Below are 20236 nucleotides of genomic sequence, written 5' to 3' on the forward strand. Positions count from 1 at the left end.
CTATATATTTTTATATACACACATATACATATACATGCACATACACATATATACACCCACAAATATTTAAAATTTCTCCTATAGCTCTATACTAGTTTTCAATTTCATTTTTCAAGATATTTTATAATTTTAAACTGAAGTGATTAAGTTTCAAAAATATGTTTTCTTAAAGATACTGGCTATTGAAAAATATTTAAAATAATATCTTAAAATATTTTCTATTAAATGTAACAATATAAATGTTAGTTAATAGTTACTGACATTCTTAGTATCGGAAAAAAATTTCCCCAAAATGAATGACTAATCTGTTGAATTAAAAAAGGCTGATCTCCAAAAGAATTTACAAGTATTTTATTTAATTAGCTTTAATAAAATGACTAATCAGAATTGACTCTTCTTAAATATATAACTAAATGATCTGAAAATGTACAAAGATAAACCTGCCATAAGTGCCTCCAAATACACAGTATGTATCAGAAGTTGCAAATTTAAATATCTGTGGGTGGGTCGTGAGGGCGCAAAGTGGAGAATCTGCTAAGCTCCAGATAATGATTACCAAGTAAGATCAGGCTCAGACCACTAGATCATTATTTTTCTCAAAGAGAAAGTGGAAATCTAGGTTGTTATGTGAATCTTCCTATTTTCAAATCTTGGCAGTAATTCAATTTTTTTTCAATTATTGCATTAGCTTAATCAAAACTTGTTATGTGTTCTAATTTCAGTTTTAGTTTATGAGGCTTGTAGTATACGTCCTCAAAAATTGAGGCCTAGATTTACCTCTCTGTTATGTATACTGAATACAAATACACTTATGGTGAATGAATGATTCATTTGAGTGTGACTAAGGATTCAAATGAATCAATACATATTGAATACCACTTGAGCCAGACCTTGTGCAAAGTACTATGGCAGAATTAAGAGGTGTGACTAGATATAAATAATTGATGTAAGCTTCCAATATATTTCTCTTTCTTGGGCTTCTAAAAATTGGAATATTATTTATCATCCAAACCAGGACATTTGGGGAGTGAAAGGAGGCACTGTTAATAATTGTGCTAAGAATGATAGGTATAAACTGGGATCATGCCAGACAAACTTGACTGTATAGTCACCCTAACTAAAAGAAACTGATCTGCTTCAGTCTCTTGCCCCTGACTACCCCAGGTTCACAGCCTCCAAGGAGGATCCTACCTTGACAGACTAGTTCCTCAGTACTATGATGGAGAATCAGAAGGAAAGTGGGGAAAAGGGAAGACAAGAATTATCTTATGATGGATACAAGAGAATTGTTTTCTGAAGTTTTTTCTTTGTTTTGTATGTAAAAGTGCAGAATCAGCATCAATATGGAACAATAGAGGATGGGAGAAAGAAAAAAAGAAAAGAAAAATTGCTAAAGACTGTGTTGCTTTCAAGTCATTTAATCAAGAGAGGTAAAATACCCAAGTTATTTAAAAATACTTTTGTTGCATGGACTTTAGACTAACACCCCTTGAGACTGAACCAGAGAGGCTATTGTGCCTGCAATCTGGGGGGTTATATTTTATTTGGGGGAGAAAAAGATTAACAAATAGTTAATACAATATGATACAAAAGTCAGTGCTAAATTGTAGAATACAAACTACAAATCTGTAGGACCTAAGAGAGAAAGATCAAAGGAGGCAATATGAATCAATCTCCCCCTTCTAATTATTCTAATTTCTCCTTTAAAGGTATGCAGGGGACAAGTACAAGCAGAGAAGTCATGGTTTACATAAATACATGCCACTTCTCAATTGTTCATAACATCAGTCCAACGAATCCCCACTAAATTCCATAAAGTTGTCAAATATTAAAATAAAACCAACGTCCAGGATTCATCAAAATATTATTTGTCATTCTTTGACTATCATACAATTAAAAATGATACTTAAGTTTTAAGTCTAGGTTCCACCACATCTTTTAGTCAGAAACTAATGGAGTCCTGAGAAATGGCAAAGACACAAAAGTCTGGCCTACAACCACCTGGATAGGCAAAGGCTTCAAACAAACCATGAATTTGCCACCAGGAGCAAAAATTCTACCTGATCCAGAACAAGCAGATTGTGAGCATGTGGGGCATCTCCAATACACATAATACATCCACATTTTCCAACTCATATACACAGACAGAATGATAGGAAACTTTTCCTCATTCCTTCCATGAACTGTCCCCACCTTCCCAGGATATAACACAAACACTTAGATTCAAGGCTGGGAGTGGAGGGGGAAGGGTGAGAGAGGAGAACATAAAAAAGATGAGATACATATACACAAATACTAAATTCATTCAGTCATCAAATATTTTGTTCACATCAAGCATTCATGCGTCGGGCAACACATACAGGCCATACAAATGTCCAAATATCCACTATTCTCCGTGGAAAGGCTGTCCAAATCCACACTACTTTCCTAAAGACAGAAATATTCATTTAGTTGAGCCTTTTGTGTGACTTGTGTTTACATAAGCAATTTGTAAATATCACTATAACCATAAGCTTGAGAAACACATTGAATACCTTAGAGAACGGGCTATGTAAAAACACAAATCAGTATTACTATTCTATTATTCTGCAAAAAGCAGCACTTCTCAAAAAAGAAAAGAAAATCTGAAATAAAATAAAACCCACATTTGGTTTTAGACTATTAAAAGAAAATGCATTCTTTCGCCCCATCCTCACTCCTGAAATCCCCACGCCATTAGATTGTCAACTACCTTTCAGAAACCCTAGAGAGCCCATTTTCCAGTGACCTTTAATTAGTCCCTTCTGAGACACAATCCACTGGATAGAATTCTTTTCCATTTGCCAAAGTTATTTTCTAGCACTCCAAGTTACCACTTTTAGTTTCATTTCTCCCATGAACTTTTAAAATTCATTTCTTGCCATTTTGGAGATATGCTACCTTTAAGAAATAGAATAGGCAAACACTCTTCTGTGGTCACTTACTAAATATTAATTTTTAAGCAAGTTATCTTTATCTGAGTATCAGTTTCCTCACCACTTGCAAAATTGTTAAGAAGATTAAATGGGAATAGTATTCACAAAGTTCCTAATATTGTAAGGGATGCAAAAGAAATGGTAGCTATTTAAAAGAAGATAAAGAAGTACTACTTAGTATTTGCTGGGGGGGACGCAGGCTTGCTTGGCATATCTTCTGCTAAAACTTGGAGGCACTTAAATTAGGAACATCCCTTCAAATATATAAAGGATGGAAAAACTAGCAGGTTTATGACAAAGACATGAACTACCTTCCAGTATTAATACCTTGGTTAAGCATTAATACATGTTATGAATCTAGAAAGGATTATAGGGTTTACTTCAGTCTTTCCTCATGATAGCAGCACCTTCTTTTATCAAAGAGAATCACTACAACTCCATATTTTTTTTATTTCAAATAAAAATTTTTAAAGTGAATTAAAAAGAGACATCTTCTAAATGTTCCTTCTGTGGTAAATAGTAAAAGCAAATGCATGTGACTCTGTTTATGGCTTAGGGGCATGCTTACCCAATATTGTGTCAAAAGAGAAAACTGCCTGACAACTTGCAACTAGGAAGTCAGACAGTTGGAGATACATATCTGGGAAAACTACCATCTAGAGACCTAACCTACCCTCTAGAAATCATTTCTAACCTATCCTCTAGAAGTCTTTCTAATAAAGACTACACACACATTGTGATTCTCAAGAGGGCCTAAGAGCCAAATCCAGAGCCAGTGCTGCATACTGACATCAGCTCCCCACTCTCACTGGGGCCTCCTATAGTCTCAAGGCTGCAGACAATTACCATATTATATGGTTAGCATACCATGCTAACCATATAATGCACTGAACCTTAAAATTTATTTTTCAACAGAGCACTTACAAATTATCTCTGTTCAAGCTCAAAATTCTTCCATTGAGTTTTTAACCTCCTTATACTCCCATGACCTAATATGGGGCTAGAATGATTTGATCTTTGACTTCTTTTAAGTGTATTGGGAGATTAGCACATTAACATCCAACAATGCTGGGAGCTCCTTGGACAAAAGTGCTGTTTAATAAAATACTTTAGGGCTTCCCTGGTGGCGCAGTGGTTGAGAATCTGCCTGCTAAAGCAGGGGACACAGGTTCGAGCCCTGGTCCGGGAGGATCCCACATGCTGCAGAGCAACTAGGCCCGTGAGCCACAACTACTGAGCCTGTGCGTCTGGAGCCTGTGCTCCGCAACAAGAGAGGCCGCGATAGTGAGAGGCCCGCGTACCGCGATGAAGAGTGGCCCCCGCTTGGCACAACTAGAGAAAGCCCTCGCACAGAAACGAAGACCCAATACAGCAAAAATAAATTAATTAATTAATAAACTCCTACCCCCAACATCTTCTTTAAAAAAAAATAAAATACTTTACATTTTTTATCAGTAGTAAAATGAATTGCTCCTTTTTTCCACAGTACTGTCCTATGCAATTTGAGTTTTATCACAGCTTTCAGTAAAAAAAAAATTAATACTCAATTTGTAAATTAAAGAATATCTACTTTTTTCAAAATAAAAACAACATTACCTAATACAAGCCATAAGGAAACAAATACTAAAAAGCATAAAGAAGAAAGTGATAATCATGCATAACTCCAATACCCTAACAAACACTATGAATATATAGACATAGTACTATGCATACACATACCTACTTAATGAGTGTATATATATTACAGAAATCGAATCATATTCCCTGCAGTAATATTTTAACCTAATATGTCTTAGAGATCTTGAACAGCTACAAAATATTCCATCTCATGAATTATCCATAATTAGCCAGTCACCTAAAATTAAAGATTTATGTTTTTTTCCAGTTATTCACTGTGCTATAATGAATTCCTTTACATTCCACCTTTGCATATTGGTTTCACTACTTCTTAGAAAAAGAATTATTAGTCAGATGAAATGGGTACTTAACATTGTGAAAGATATTGCCAGATTGCCTCTGGAAAAGTACAATCAATTTACCCTCCCACCAACAGTGGATGCGAAGGCCCATTTCCCTACAATTCGCTGAACATGGCTTATCTTCTCTCACCTTTACCAATTTGATAACAAAAATTCTATCTCACTGGTTTAATTGCACTTCGTTACTTCTTTACTAGTAAAATAATCATTTGATATGTTTATAGAGTATTGGTATTACTTTTGTGAAATACCTTTTTCTAATTTTCAACTATGCTTTGTCTTTTTCTTATAGATCTACAGCCTGTTTTTGCTATTTCTTCGTGGGAGCTCTTCACACAATAAAGAGAATACATCTCTGCATATATTTCATAAATAATAATTACCAGTTTGTCATTTGTCTTTCAACTTTTTTGATACTTTTTGAATAAAGTGACTTTAAATCTTTATTTAGTCAATCTATTCATCTTTAAATTCAAGGGATTTGCGTCACACGTAGAAGGGCCTTCCTTATTTCAACATCTTAAAATTATTCATCTGAAAAATCTGTGAGTGTTAGAATTTTTTAATTAAATATTTAATCTATCTTAAATTTATTTTGGTATTTATATAGTATAAAGGAGAGATTTGGTTTGTTATCTTTTTCTAAATTCCTAACCAATACTATTTATTGAAAAATCTATCCTTTCCACTCTTACTGAAATTCCATCTTCATCATGTGACAAATCACATATATTTTTGTCTTTCTGAACCTTCTTTTCTAAAACACTGATTTATATATGTATTTCTGCAGTAATACTATACTTTTAATAATGTAGCTTTGCACTATGTTTTCATGTACAAAATATTAAAACAGGATGGCACACACCAAAAATATTTCCTGTCTTGTGCTATTTTCCAATATCAAAGATATTGAGAAGGTCTAAGAACAAATGAGACATGATATCAATACTAACAATAAAAACTAATACAAATATTATCTACAGTTTACATACTATTTTCACGCTACCTAATATGATGTTTACTACACTACAAGGTAGTTACTGTTACTTTTTTTTTTTTTTGGCTGCATTAGGTCTTCATTGCTGTGCGTGGGCTTTCTCTAACTGTGGCGAGTTGGGGCTGCTCTTGGTTGCGGTGCGCAGGCTTCTCATTGTGGTGGCTTCTCTTGTTGTGGAGTTCGGGTTCTAGGTACGCGGGCTTCAGTAGTTGTGGCATGCAGGCTCAGTAGTCGTGGCTCGCAGGCTCTAGAGTGCAGGCTCAGTAGTTGTGGCGCATGGGCTTAGTTGCTCCGCGGCATGTGGGATCTTCCCGGACCAGGGCTCAAACCCGTGTCCCCTGCACTGGCAGGCGGATTCTTAACCGCTGTGCCACCAGGCAAGCCCCTAGTTACTGTTTCTTATTCAATTATAAGGAGTTAAAATTTGTTCAAAGACTTGCCTATGATCACACAGCAAGTAACTGGAAGAGCTAAAACCTGAACTTCATATTCCATGAACCTTCCATGACCCCACTAATTTAAAAATAGAGCAATTACCCATAAAAGCCCAAATTTCTCATTTTTTAATCAAACTATCTTACCAAGTATGTGTGTATATATACACACACATCTCGTAAATGCATTATACGCCTATAACACATAAACACAATATGCCTTTATTTGAATGAGGAAAAACTTTAAATCCAGCCTGACACTCCTGAAGCTTAAATAATTCCACCAATATTATAGATCGTAACTACATTAACACAGTAACAATGAAACAGAAAAACTAAAACTCTGGACTATATTTCCTAAGAGATAGTCACCTTTGGTCTCCCAAATATAGGTAGAAAATGAAAATATTTTGTATTTCAACAAGAACATTCCCTTAAGGAATTACTAACCCAAAAGAGATCAGTTTTGGATACATCACAAAACAGGTCCCACTCTATGAGACCCTTAGGAAGGATCCACAAGCAGGAGACTGTAGCAGTGTGAGTTAAAAGTCCAGGTCAGCCCCAGGATTCATCGGGGAGAAAACAATCACCATTGTCACATGTAAGAGTATATAAGGGAGAGGGTCTACAAATTTCTCTAGGACCATGAGACACCAACCAACACAGGGTCCTGTCATGTAGCCCAGCTAGGAGAAAAAAAAAAAAATTTCAAAGAATGGCAGAAGGTGTATTACCAATACATTTCCCAAATTTTAGTGGCAGTGTTGTGTTAGCCAGGACTCCTGAATCACACTAGGTTACTGTAATGAAATATAATAACTATTGGCTTCCTAAGCCTTTAATGGCTTATACACATTATATTGTATATATTGTATACAATAAATTGTATGAGAAGTATTAATCATATGTTCATGCTGTCAAGGACGACGTGCTAAAAAGTCCAAGTGAAGCAATTATATCCCAAGCACTGATGAGATTTCACACGTAGCAAATAGTTGTATTATATACTATGACAGTAAATTTGGATCAACTAAGTGCTGAAGAGAATCACATTTTTCAAAAATTCATTTCAGTAGAGGAAAGAGATGACTTGGAGAAAGAGAAAATGGTTTCAGAAGAGATACAGCATGATGGGGTTTCTTTGGAGGTCAGGGACTGGCTGGAAAGGAGACTCTGCCCACAGAGAAAACAGAAGCAAGAGATCTGCTGCGTGCTTGCAGAGTACTCTCTTGTGACCCAAGCTGGCATGTTACGTGAAACACAGAAGCAGCCAGCACCTCGTCTGAAGTGAAGGATGCATCCTATACTTTTCCCTAGGTTGCTTGATTGCATCTCTTTCCAGGCATGATGAATCAATAGCAGACACAACCTCTCCACAGAGTAGCTTTGATAGTTAAAAAGGAAGTACGTTCTCAAGTACTAGAACCCAAAGATGGAATATGCATACCTAACCCTAGTTAGAGGTAAGCAAAAAAGAAGCTTGACTTTCAAAATAATTTGTTTTCCACAGCAGCAAATATAAACATGTAAAAATAAGATTGGGGTCATATCCTATAGAGCAATGAATCATTATGGAGAAATGACTGTGTGGAGATTCATTTTAATTTCTTCCTACAACATTCAAAGGAATTCAAATACTGAAAGGATATCTCAAAAACATAAAACATTTTGCAAGCCACACATGTAAAAATAACAGAGGTAAACATAAAGAATATTTTCTTTTCTAACATATCAGGAAATAAATTATCTAGAGGTTTCATTAATTTTCCAAAATTAAAGATTTTTTCCATATCTTTCTGGTGAGAGCATAAACAAACTCGGACTAAGACTGATTGTCTCATCTTTGAAAATTTACAATGAATAAAAGCATTACTTGTTTTTGAAGTTAACTTAAAATTGAGATTAATAGTTCCACTAAACATGAATATATTTTGTATATATTCACATATGTGTATTTTGTATAAACATGTATGGGGGGTTGTAACTATAAAGTATTTTAATTAAGTTATTTTTTCTATTATCAGGAAGTTATGTAAACCTGTAAACTAACTCCTGAAGTAAATGAATAATTCCTGGGACTTCCCTGGTGGCACAGTGGTTAAGAATCCACCTAGCAATGCAGGGGACAAAGGTTCAATCCCTGGTCCTGGAAGATCCCACGTGCCGCGGAACAACTAAGCATGTGCGTCACAACTACTGAGCCTGTGCTCTAAAGCCCACGAGCCACAACTACTGAGCCCGTGTGCCACAACTACTGAAGCCCACGTGCCTAGAGCCCATGCTCTGCAACGAGAGAAGCCATTGCAATGAGAAGTCCGCGCGCCGCAACGAAGAGTAGCCCCCTCTCGCTGCAACTAGAGAAAGCCCGCGTGCAGCAACGAAGACCCAACACAGCCAATAACTAATTAATTAATTAATTAAAATGAATAACAATAAAAATAAATTGTCCTGTTTAAAGAAAAATGAAAAAAAATGAAGAAAAATATCAGTCAGGAAAATCTATTCTTTTGTATTAATGAATTGTTGAATATATTAAATACATAAGAAATAAATCAAATACAGATGTTTACACATACATATTTCTATGTTTACATGATGAAAGCTTAGGGTTACTATTCAAGGTATTTATTCCAGTTATATTGATCTGTTGAGACAGAATTGTGATTTTAGCGCCCTCTGCTGGGTTTTCCAGTCACAAACTCAATCTAATGTCACCATTAGGGTAAAATCAAACATTTGAGACATCAAATGAGAAATCACTTTTTCAATCCTTGATCACTTTAAGCCTTGGCAAAGATTATATAAACGTTATAATCAAGATTTACTTTATTGTAACAGGAATTTATCAATTTTACATTAAGTTGAAGTATCATTATACATTTTTAAAGAGTATAATATAAAAGTTACACTAAACAAAATGTTTTAAGAAGTCTTATTTTTATCACTTCTTACTTGGCAATACATTCAGGTTTTTAAGACCACATTTATGGACTTCCCTGGTGGTGCAGTGGTTAAGAATCCGCCAGCCGGACTTCCCTGGTGGCACAGTGATTGAGAGTCCGCCTGCCGATGCAGGGGACACGGGTTCGTGCCCCGGTCCGGGAAGATCCCACATGCCGTGGAGCGGCTAGGCCCGTGAGCCATGGCCGCTGAGCCTGTGCATCCGGAGCCTGTTTTCTGCAACGGGAGAGGCCACAGCAGTGAGAGGCCCGCGTACCGCAAAAAAGAATAAAAAAAAAAGAATCCGCCTGACAGTACAGGGGACACAGGTTCGATTCCCTGGTCCGGGAAGATCCCACATGCTCCGCAGCAACTAAGCCCGGGCACAAGAACTACTGGGCCTGCGCTCTAGAGCCCGCGTGCCACAACTACTGAAGCCCACACGCCTAGAGCCCGTGCTCCACAACAAGAGAAGCCACCACAATGAGAAGCCCGCACGCCACAATGAAGAGCAGCCCCTGCTCACCACAACTAGAGAAAGGCTGCGCAGCAACAATGACCCAGGGCAGCCAAAAATAAATAAATAAATAGATTTATTTTTTAAAAAAAGACCACATTTATGACAAGACATTTTAATAAATTACTATTTTTCTAATTTGATCTATTTTCCCACCTTGTTAGTTCAATCAAAATAGTTTATTTTAAAACATCAGAATTTTATTTTATTTTATTTTATTTTTTTTTGCGGTACGCGGGCCTCTCACTGTTGTGGCCTCTCCGGTTGCGGAGCACAGGCTCCGGACGCGCAGGCTCAGTGGCCATGGCTCACGGGCCCAGCCGCTCTGCGGCATGTGGGATCTTCCCGGACCGGGGCACAAACCCGTGTCCCCTGCATCGGCAGGCAGACTCTCAACCACTGCGCCACCAGGGAAGCCCCAGAATAATTTTTAAAAATACTTTCTTCATTATTAGAAAAAAAACTGCAAAGCTTTAGAGGTACTCACCACTGGTAATAATAAAGAGTTTCATTTACCGAGTATCAAGTATGAGGAATACAATATGTTATACACTTTCCATACATTATGTCCATTTCTAAGAGATGAAAAAAAACTGAGGTTCAAAGAGATAATATAAATTGCTCAAGATTAATTTCAGAACCAAGATTCAAATGTAGGTGTGTCTCAATCCAAAGGCTCAAACCTTTCTACCAAACAATGGGCAGCAGTGGGGGAAAAAAAAGCTTTTAACATACAATTTCTGCATTTGTCAATGCAACAACAACTTACGGTGGGGGGGGGGGGTGTAACACATTATTCATACACAAAATAATAGCTTAGACCTTTAGGAAAATATTTTTATTTTACATAATGCTGCCAGCTAGTGGCCCTACTTCATACCGAGCCATTGGGAACAGTACTTGATTTTTACATTACCAAATCAAAAATCCACATTTAAGGTTCTAGAATTATGTTCCTAAATTGGGTATGCATAAGCCTGACTTAATGATATTTTACATTACCACAGAACTAAAGGAGAATGTGTCCTCAACCACCATTAGTATCCCTTACCCAGACCTTGCCCCAACCCCCAAGAAAAATACTGGGAAAGAATTCAGCAAGTGCCAACACAGAGAAACTAAAAGATATACTTAACACTATCCGTGAAAAAGAAACCTACATTATTTTAAATATTTTAGGATAATTTTAGGATAGTTAGATTCCTTAGTGACAAAATACATAAATTTTTTTCCTCCACAATCAAAAGCTTGCCATCGTGTGGGCATAAGAACAAAATCATTGCCTGAGTATTGCTGGACATTATTCTATGCAGATCGAAAATTAGAAAGCATTTGATAACGTAGTACTGTTAGCAGAATATGTTATTTTAGTTCAGACAATAAGTAGTTACAGTTGTGAAATTTCCTGAGAAGTATTTGAGTATAATTTTTACATTTAAAATGGTAATATTTCATTGATTATCCACTATCTTAAGAAAAATAGCCTATGCAACACATAAAGGAGTACACCGCTTCTATCATGGTATGCTGTTTAACACAGTGATATAAGGATATTTCTTGTTTGATTTCTTTCATTACGTGACATTATAATTAAATGATTTTCTCAGTGGAGAAATCTATTATGACTTAATCAGAGACTTAGATAAGAAATCAATATATCCTATAATATTATAATAATGCATAAAATAAAATCATTCTGGTATTAAAGTATATTAGCAGCAAAGAAAAATGTTCTGGGTTCACTCTTTAGTGAAAGAGAGAAGAAGCAAGAAGTAGAAACACACACACCCAAACACAGCAAAGAAGGGAGAGACAGCCCCTCTGTTGGTCTGATTAACTGAAAAGGTCAAAATGAAAACAAGAAACAAAAGGGATAGTACTGGAGAATCCAGTGTTCCTCCTGACCTATGTTCTGTCATACACACACACACACACACATCAATAAAATAAACACTGTGAAAAAAATTAAAAATTCACTTTAAAAACACTAAAAATATTTCTATACAGTGGGTATATAACTTACAAATATTTCCTGTATTGTCAAAGCTGGTAAGAACATCTTCAACATTCAAAGATCCACTATTATGCCTAGAAAGGAATAAAGCATTTTCTTTAATGATTCTGAAATATTAACATTTATTAATCTTCTAAAAAGCTGAGACTATATTGTGATACGCTCAATACTAATAACCCTTTCCATGTGGTGTTTTTAAAATATTTCTGCCCACTAGAGGGAGAAGGAAAAGAAATAACAGATGAGTCTTTGGGATATTTAATGTTATGACATTTCTTGATGATTAATCTACACTTTAAAGTACTAATAAATATTTTTATAGTTATTGTTTTAATTATATAAATGTGACATAAATTATTTACCTTTATAAAGACAACAAAACAAAACCCTACACTTTGAGACTCTCAAAATGAAAATAAACAATCAACTTTCATTACCACATTCCACAATACATAAGTTCCTTCTATTATGACCCAACAAATTCAGAACTTCAGTCACAAAGAACTAACAGACCTTCAGGTCTGCACATTCCATTTACAGGGAGTTCTAAATGTCAGGGGGCAAATGTTTTGTATCTTGCTCACTGATCTTAATTCTATTCCTCTTTTTTTTAAAAAATATATTTATTTATTTATTTATTTTTGGCTGCATTGGGTCTTCATTGCTGCACGCGGGCTTTCTCTAGTTGCGGCAAGCAGAGGCTACTCTTCATCGTGGTGTGCGGGCTTCTCATTGCAGAGGCTTTTATTGTTGCGAAGCACAGGCTCTAGGCGCATGGACTTCCATAGTTGTAGCACGCGGGCTCGGTAGTTGTGGCTCACAGGCTCTAGAGCACAGGCTCAGTAGTTCTGGCGCACAGGCTTAGTTGCTCTGCAGCATGTGAGATCTTCCCGGACCAGGGCTCAAACCCGTGTCCCCCGCATTGGCAGGCAGATTCTTAACCACTGTGCCACCAGGCAAGCCCCTAGTTAGTTTCTTATTCAATTATAAGGAGTTAAAATTTGTTCAAAGACTTGCCTATGATCACACAGCAAGTAACTGGAAGAGCTAAAACCTGAACTTCATATTCCATGAACCTTCCATGACCCCACTAATTTAAAAATAGAGCAATTACCCATAAAAGCCCAAATTTCTTATTTTTTAATCAAACTATCTTACCAAGTATGTGTGTGAATATATACACACATCTACGTAAATGCATTATACACCTATAACACATAAACACAGTATGCCTTTATTTGAATGAGGAAAAACTTTAAATCCAGTCTGACACTCCTGAAGCTTAAATAATTCCACCAATATTATAGATCGTAACTACATTAACACAGTAACAATGAAACAGAAAAACTAAAACTCTGGACTATATTTCCTAAGAGATAGTCACCTTTGGTCTCCCAAATATAGGTAGAAAATGAAAATATTTTGTATTTCAACAAGAACATTCCCTTAAGGAATTACTAACCCAAAAGAGATCAGTTTTGGATACATCACAAAACAGGTCCCACTCTATGAGACCCCTAGGAAGGATCCACAAGCAGGAGACTGTAGCAGTGTGAGTTAAAAGTCCAGGTCAGCCCCAGGATTCATTGGGGAGAAAACAATCACCATTGTCACATGTAAGAGTATATAAGGGAGAGGGTCTACAAATTTCTCTAGGACCATGAGACACCAGCCACCACAGGGTCCTGTCATGTAGCCCAGCTAGGAGAAAAAAAAATAAATTTATTTCGAAGAATGGCAGAAGGCGTATTACCAATACATTTCCCAAATTTTAGTGGCAGTGTTGTGTTAGCCAGGACTCCTGAATCACATTAGGTGTGACCTGAATCAGTAGGTCATAGAGTCTGAGTTACTTTTCCAGTGGTGATTACAAAAAGTTGGTGCTAACACATCTACAATCTTCTACATTCTCCCCTATATAACTTACAGCTGTAGTTCTTTCAGATGTTGTAATAGTTTATAATAACCATTAATAATTCACAATAAAATTTACTTCATCCATACTACTTTGTCATTAAAACTCATCACAAATGATATATACTATTATGGACTGAACTGTCTCCCCAAAATTCATATGTTGAAGCCCTAACCCCCAGTGCCTCAGAATGGGACTGAATTTGGACATAGGGCCTTCAAAGAGTTAATTAAGTTAAAATTGGGTCATTAGGGTAAACCCTAATATATATATAATATATATTATATATATTATATATATATTCATATATATTATATATATTATATATACATATCCTTACAAAAAAAGGAGATTAGGACACACAGAGACAATAAGGCATGTGCACAGGGGGACAATCACGTGAAGAGGCAGCAAGAGAGCAGCCACATGCAAGTCAAAGAGAGAGGTCTTGGATGAAACCAAACCTGCAACACCTAGATCCAAGACTTCTAGACCCCAAACTGTGAGAAAATAATCTTGCTGTTTAAGCCATCCAATGTGCGGTGTTTTGTTCTGGGAGCCCTAGCAAGCTAATACATGTAGTAAGAGAACACATGTAAACTGTGATACCCTTTTCAGAACAACATTTTATTTCTATCACAGAGACCAAGTTCCTTCATGGAGTGACCAAGTGAGGATGCAAAAAGTTATCTGCAATAATCACTGACCCAATAACCATTGGGTTCAACAATATCATAACCTAAGGCAATGAAGTTATCAACCACAAATCCAACTTTCATCTTCATAACACAATGATTCTGCACCTTCTCTGTGGATGCAAGATTCTAGAAGAGGTTATTTACGCCTAACTTTTCCATGTTAGGAAACTACAACATACATGTCAGACAAGAGAGGAAAAAGAACAAAGCATTAAACATCTAAAGCACAAGATGAAGCTATTAAAATGATCAGCAATACAGCTTAGAACTCAAAAAACTTTTTCCTAAATATAAAAGCAATATACAGTTTCCTCAAGAAAAAACTGCCCATAATCCTATCATGCAGAGGTAACCACAGTTAATAGTTTGGTATATAGCCTTCAAATTTTATGCTATGCTCATAGACCTGTCATTAAATAACGGAGAGCACATTGTCCATACAGTTTTTCAATTTGTATTTTTTCATTTAACATATTATAAAGTTTCCCACATCATTAAATATTCTCCTGCAACATGATTTGAATGGCTGCCAAGTAGTCCAATGAATGCACCATAATTTACTGAACCAACACCTTACGACGGATTTTTAGATTATGCCCACTTTTGTGCTTTATGCATATTGTTTCAATGAACACCCTTGTAGAAATAGCATTGAGCCCCTTTCTGATTATTTCTTTAGGATAAATAACTAAAAGTGAAATTGCTTTATGGCCTAGTTTTAATAAGGACATTCTCTCATGCACATTCGCACGCTCTCTCTGTCACTCTATCTCTCTCTCTCTCATCAAGATGAAATAAACATTTGAAAAGAAATCTGAGACAAGAGTTAAAAAAAAAAAGGTACATATATTTTGCAAGAAGTTAAAGATTTCTAAAAAGCAGAAACTGGGATAAAGTAAAATGCATGTTTAAAAGTTAAAAGCAGTATTAAAAATAGAAAGTGTGACACAGGGCTTCCCTGGTGGCACAGTGGTTAAGAACCCGCCTCCCAATGCAAGGGACACGGGTTCGAGCCCTGGTCCGGGAAGATCCCACATGCCGCGGAGCAACCAAGTCTGTGCGCCACAACTACTGAGCCTGCGCTCTAGAGTCCGTGAGCCACAACTACTGAGTTCACACGCCTAGAGCCCGTGATCTGCAACAGGAGAAGCCACCGCAATGAGAAGCCCGCGCACCGCAACAAAGAGTAGCCCTCGCTCACCGCAACTAGAGAAAGCCTACGCACAGCAACGAAGACCCAACACAGCCAAAAATAAATAAATAAAATAAATAAATTTATTAAAAAAAAAAAAAAGAAAGTGTGACATAAAACTTGTCTTCTTGAAAGCATTATTTCTTGAAGCCAAGAAGCAGAAAGTATACCCTATGACATTAAATGGGATCAGGGTGGGGAGACAGGAAAACTAATCCTATACCTCTAAGTAACTTACAAAAATGAAAATCATTTATCTACGAAGTCTAGGAACCCTAAAAGATGGCATCTTATGAAAGAAAAATGTCAACAATCATTGTCTTCAATGGTATAAGAATTAGTCCTACTTATAGGAAAACTGCCATGAACACAGTGTGGTAAAGATTCAGTTTGATTATTTCAAGTTCCCTTTCAATTGGCCCAAACTCAAGGACTTTTCTTTGTTCAGAGTCATCTATACTTTATTCAAGTGTCAACTCTATAAGATCTTGTCTACCCTTAATCTTTCAACTGTTTACCTAGGTCCTGCCTGGACAATGTGGTTATTAGACAGTAATACCTGCAAGGAAGGGACCTTATCAAACTTCAGTTTTACCATTACACTGATAATTAATGTTATATAACAGTCATAACATTTTGCTAACATATCCAGGGTATAAAAAGTTCACTCCATCTTCTCCTAAACTCCGAAGCTTTAACTTGTTTCCCAAGCCTTTAACTTAAATATTCTCACCACAAAAAAGAAATGATAATTATGTGACATGATAGAAGTGTTAGCTAGTAGTATGGTACTAATCATTTTGCAATATATGTGAATCAAGTCAACACAGTGTATACCTTAAATTTATACAATGTTATATGTCAATTATATCAATATCTCAACAAAGCTGGAAAAAAGTTTACCAGTAGCCAGTTTTTTCTTCCCAAAGCCAAGAAATTTTTTTCATAAGCACCTAAAGCTATGCTAGAACTGAGGACCTTTGAGTTTTTCTAAAGAATGGCCTATGGGGTAAGGATTAAGGAGCAAGTAACTGGGGCAGATAATTATCTGAAGAGGGGAAAAAGAAAAGCTACCAGAGAAAAATTTGAAGCCTAAAGGTATCAAGAGATTGAAACCAGAGGTTAAAAGTAAGTGAGGGCTAAATATGGCACCCAAAACACAAACAACAAAAGAAAAAAATAGATAAATTGAACTTCAACAAAACTAAAAACTTTTGTACACCAAAGGACACTATCAAGAAAGTGAAAAGATAACCCAGAAGATGGGAGAAAATATTTGCAAATCACATATCTGATATGGGTTAAGTATCCAGAATATATAAAGAAGTCTGAAATTCAATAACAAAGGGACAAACAACCCAATTAAAAATGGGCATAGGACTTGAATAGACATTTCTCCAAAGAAGTTATACAAATGGCCAATGGGCACATGAAAAAACATATAACATAATTAGTCACTGGGGGACTGCAAATCAAAACAACAGTAAGATTACACCCACTAGAATGGCAATAATACAAAATAATAATAATATAGGAAAAGTCATAGGTGCTTGCAAGAATGGGGAGAAACTAGAACCCTCATATATTCCTAGTAGGTAAAATGGCACAGCCACTGTGGAAAACAATTTGGCCATTCTTCAAAAAGTTAAACAAAGAGTTACTATATGACCCAGTAATTTGGCCCCTCAGTACATACCTAAAAGAAAGAATTTAAAACTTAAACATTCACATAAAAACTTGTACATGAATGTTCATAGTAGCATTATTCATAATAGCCAAAAAGTAGAAACTACCCAAATGTCCATCAACTGATGAAGGGATAAACAAAATATGGTATTGTCCATACAATGGAATATTATTCAGCCATAATAAAGGAATGAAGTACTGGTATATGCTATAACATGGATGAATCAGAAGACATTATGCTAAGTGAAAGAAGCCAAATATAAAGGCCACATATCATATGATTCTACTTATATAAAATGTCCAGAATAGGCAATATAGACAAATCCATATAGACAGAAAGTAGCTAAGTGGTTGCCAGGGGCTAGGGGGAGGAGGAAGATGGAGAGTTACTAGTAATGGGGATGGGGCTTCCTTTTGGGTTGATGAAAAGCTTCAGAAATTAGAGAGTGGTGATGGTTGCACAACATCGTGAATATACTGAATTTAAAATGGTTAAAATGATTAATTTTACCTTGATTAAAAAGAAAAGTGGTCCCCCAAAATCAGAAAAAGTAAGCCAGAGAGCAGAATGGGTCCTAAGAGGCTGCATAAGAACAAAGAGGTTTAAAAAGTTGATTTTCCATGCAACTACTTTGGAGATCTTTCGAAAATAAATGGCTGAAGAGTTTTTTTTTTCAGTCTTACATCTACTAGTTATAGGAAACTAAAAGATTATTTCTACATAATATATGAAAATTTGAAAAAGTATCTAGGGAATATTTCAATTTACTGAAACTTTGAATATATGTATATGTAAGCAAACTACACAAACAATCATGACTGAACTTCAAATAACCTAGAAAATTAAGTTACAATTAGCCCATATCTGTGATTTAAGCTCCATGAAATGAGAAGCCTGCGCACCCATAACAAAGAGTAGCCCCTGCTCACTGCAACTAGAGGAAGCCTGCACGCAGCAACGAAGACCCAACGCAGCCAAAAATGAACAAATAAATAAATAAATTTAAATTAAAAATAATAAATAAACAAATATAAATTCAGTATTCATATTTGCCTCAGATACCAACCTTGCCAAGTTTTAAAGGGGCACCTATGATACACTACACATATAAGGATAATCTGCCATACATCTAATTTCATAAGCATATCATTCCCATCACAAGATTTTATTCAGTGTGCGCTCACAGGGTACATACTAAATCCAGTGGGGTGAGGGTTTGTTTTATTTTTTTTCCTTTCCTTAGAGAAGCAATACATGATCTCAATGCAGTGCATTTGCTGTACTACCGTTCTTTTTTTTTTGTGGTACGTGGGCCTCTCACTGCTGTGGCCTCTCCCGTTGCGGAGCACAGGCTCTGGATGCGCAGGCTCAGCGGCCATGGCTCACGGGCCCAGCCGCTCCGCGGCATGTGGGATCTTCCCGGACCAGGGCACGAACCCGCGTCCCCTGCATCGGCAAGCGGACTCTCAACCACTGCGCCACCAGGGAAGCCCTACAAAGTCATTCTTGACTTCTTGCCCATTCTAAGCCTCCAGGACAGGCCAAAACGCAAGAATGCTAGGCTTCTAATTCAGCAATTACCATAGTAACAGGAGTCATTCAAAGAAAGGAGGACAGTTCAGGCCTCTCAGCTTCTTCTATCCCTAGAACTTGTATACATTTATAAATGAATAACTCAGGCACTTTTATGGTTCTGAATATAAATGGAAGTATTTTAAAGTTTCCAGAATATGCAAATTCCTATTACACTGAAATTAAGTTAAAATACAGGGGCGGGGAACAACAATTTCTAGTATCTATACAGTAATCTCTATACAACAAGAAATTGCAACTTATAAGTCAAGGAGAAGAAATTTTTTTTAATACAGTTTTTTACTATACATAGAAAATCCTAAAGATGTCACCAGAAAACTACTAGAACTAATCAGTGAATTTGGTAAGGTTGCAGGATACAAAATTAATGCACAGAAATCTCTGGCATTCCTATACACCAACAATGAAAAATCAGAAGAGAAATTAAGGAAACGCTCCCATTTACCACTGCAACAAAATGAATAAAATACCTAGGAATAAACCTGCCTAAGGAGGCGAAAGACTTGTACTCAGAAAACTATAAAACACTGATGAAAGAAATCAAAGATAACATAAACAGATGGAGAAATATACCACGTTCTTGGATTGGAAGAATCAATATTGTGAAAATAACTATACTACCCAAAGCAATCTACTACCCAATTCAATCTACAGATTCAGTACAATCCCTATCAAACTACCAATGGCATTCTTCACAGAATTAGAACAAAAAATCTTACAATACATATGGAAACACAAAAGACCCCAAATAGCCAAAGCAACTTGAGAAAGAAAAATGGAGTTGGAGGAATCAGGCTCCCCGACTTCAAACTATGCCACAAAGCCACAGTAATCAAAACAGTATGGTACTGGCACAAAAACAGAAATATAGATCAATGGCACCGGATAATGCCCAGAGATAAACCCACGCACATATGGGCATCTAATTTATGACAAAGGAGGCAAGAACATACAATGGAGAAAAGACAGCCTCTTCAATAAGTGGTGCTGAGAAAACTGGACAGCTCCATGTGAAAGAATGAAATTAGCATGCTACCTAACACCAAACACAAAAATAAACTCCAAATGTATGAAAGACTTCAATGTAAGACCAGACACAGAACTCTTGGAGGAAAACATAGGAAGAACACTCTTTGACATAAATCACAGCAAGATCTTTTTTGACCCACCTCCTAGAGTAATGGAAATAAAAACAAAAATAAACAAATGGGACTTAATTAAACTTAAAAGGTTTTGCACAGCAAAGGAAACCATAAACAAGACAAAAAGACAACCCTCAGAATGGGAGAAAATATTTCCCAATGAAACAACAA

At 36.2% G+C, this 20236-nt stretch overlaps 1 protein-coding gene across 2 annotated transcripts in view; it reads right to left on the reverse strand.

Annotated features, from left to right (window-relative positions):
• The window catches only part of CAMKMT (calmodulin-lysine N-methyltransferase), a 402917-nt gene that overhangs the window by 362606 nt on the left and 20075 nt on the right, over positions 1–20236 (reverse strand). For both annotated transcript variants that reach the window (XM_060309608.2, XM_060309607.2), the window contains exon 3: positions 11848–11912. In XM_060309608.2, the coding sequence (XP_060165591.1) occupies positions 11848–11912 (65 nt within the window). The remainder of the gene's footprint in view (positions 1–11847; positions 11913–20236) is intronic.

This window comes from Globicephala melas, chromosome 12 (assembly GCF_963455315.2).
Source record: "Globicephala melas chromosome 12, mGloMel1.2, whole genome shotgun sequence".
NCBI classification, from domain to species: domain Eukaryota; kingdom Metazoa; phylum Chordata; class Mammalia; order Artiodactyla; family Delphinidae; genus Globicephala; species Globicephala melas.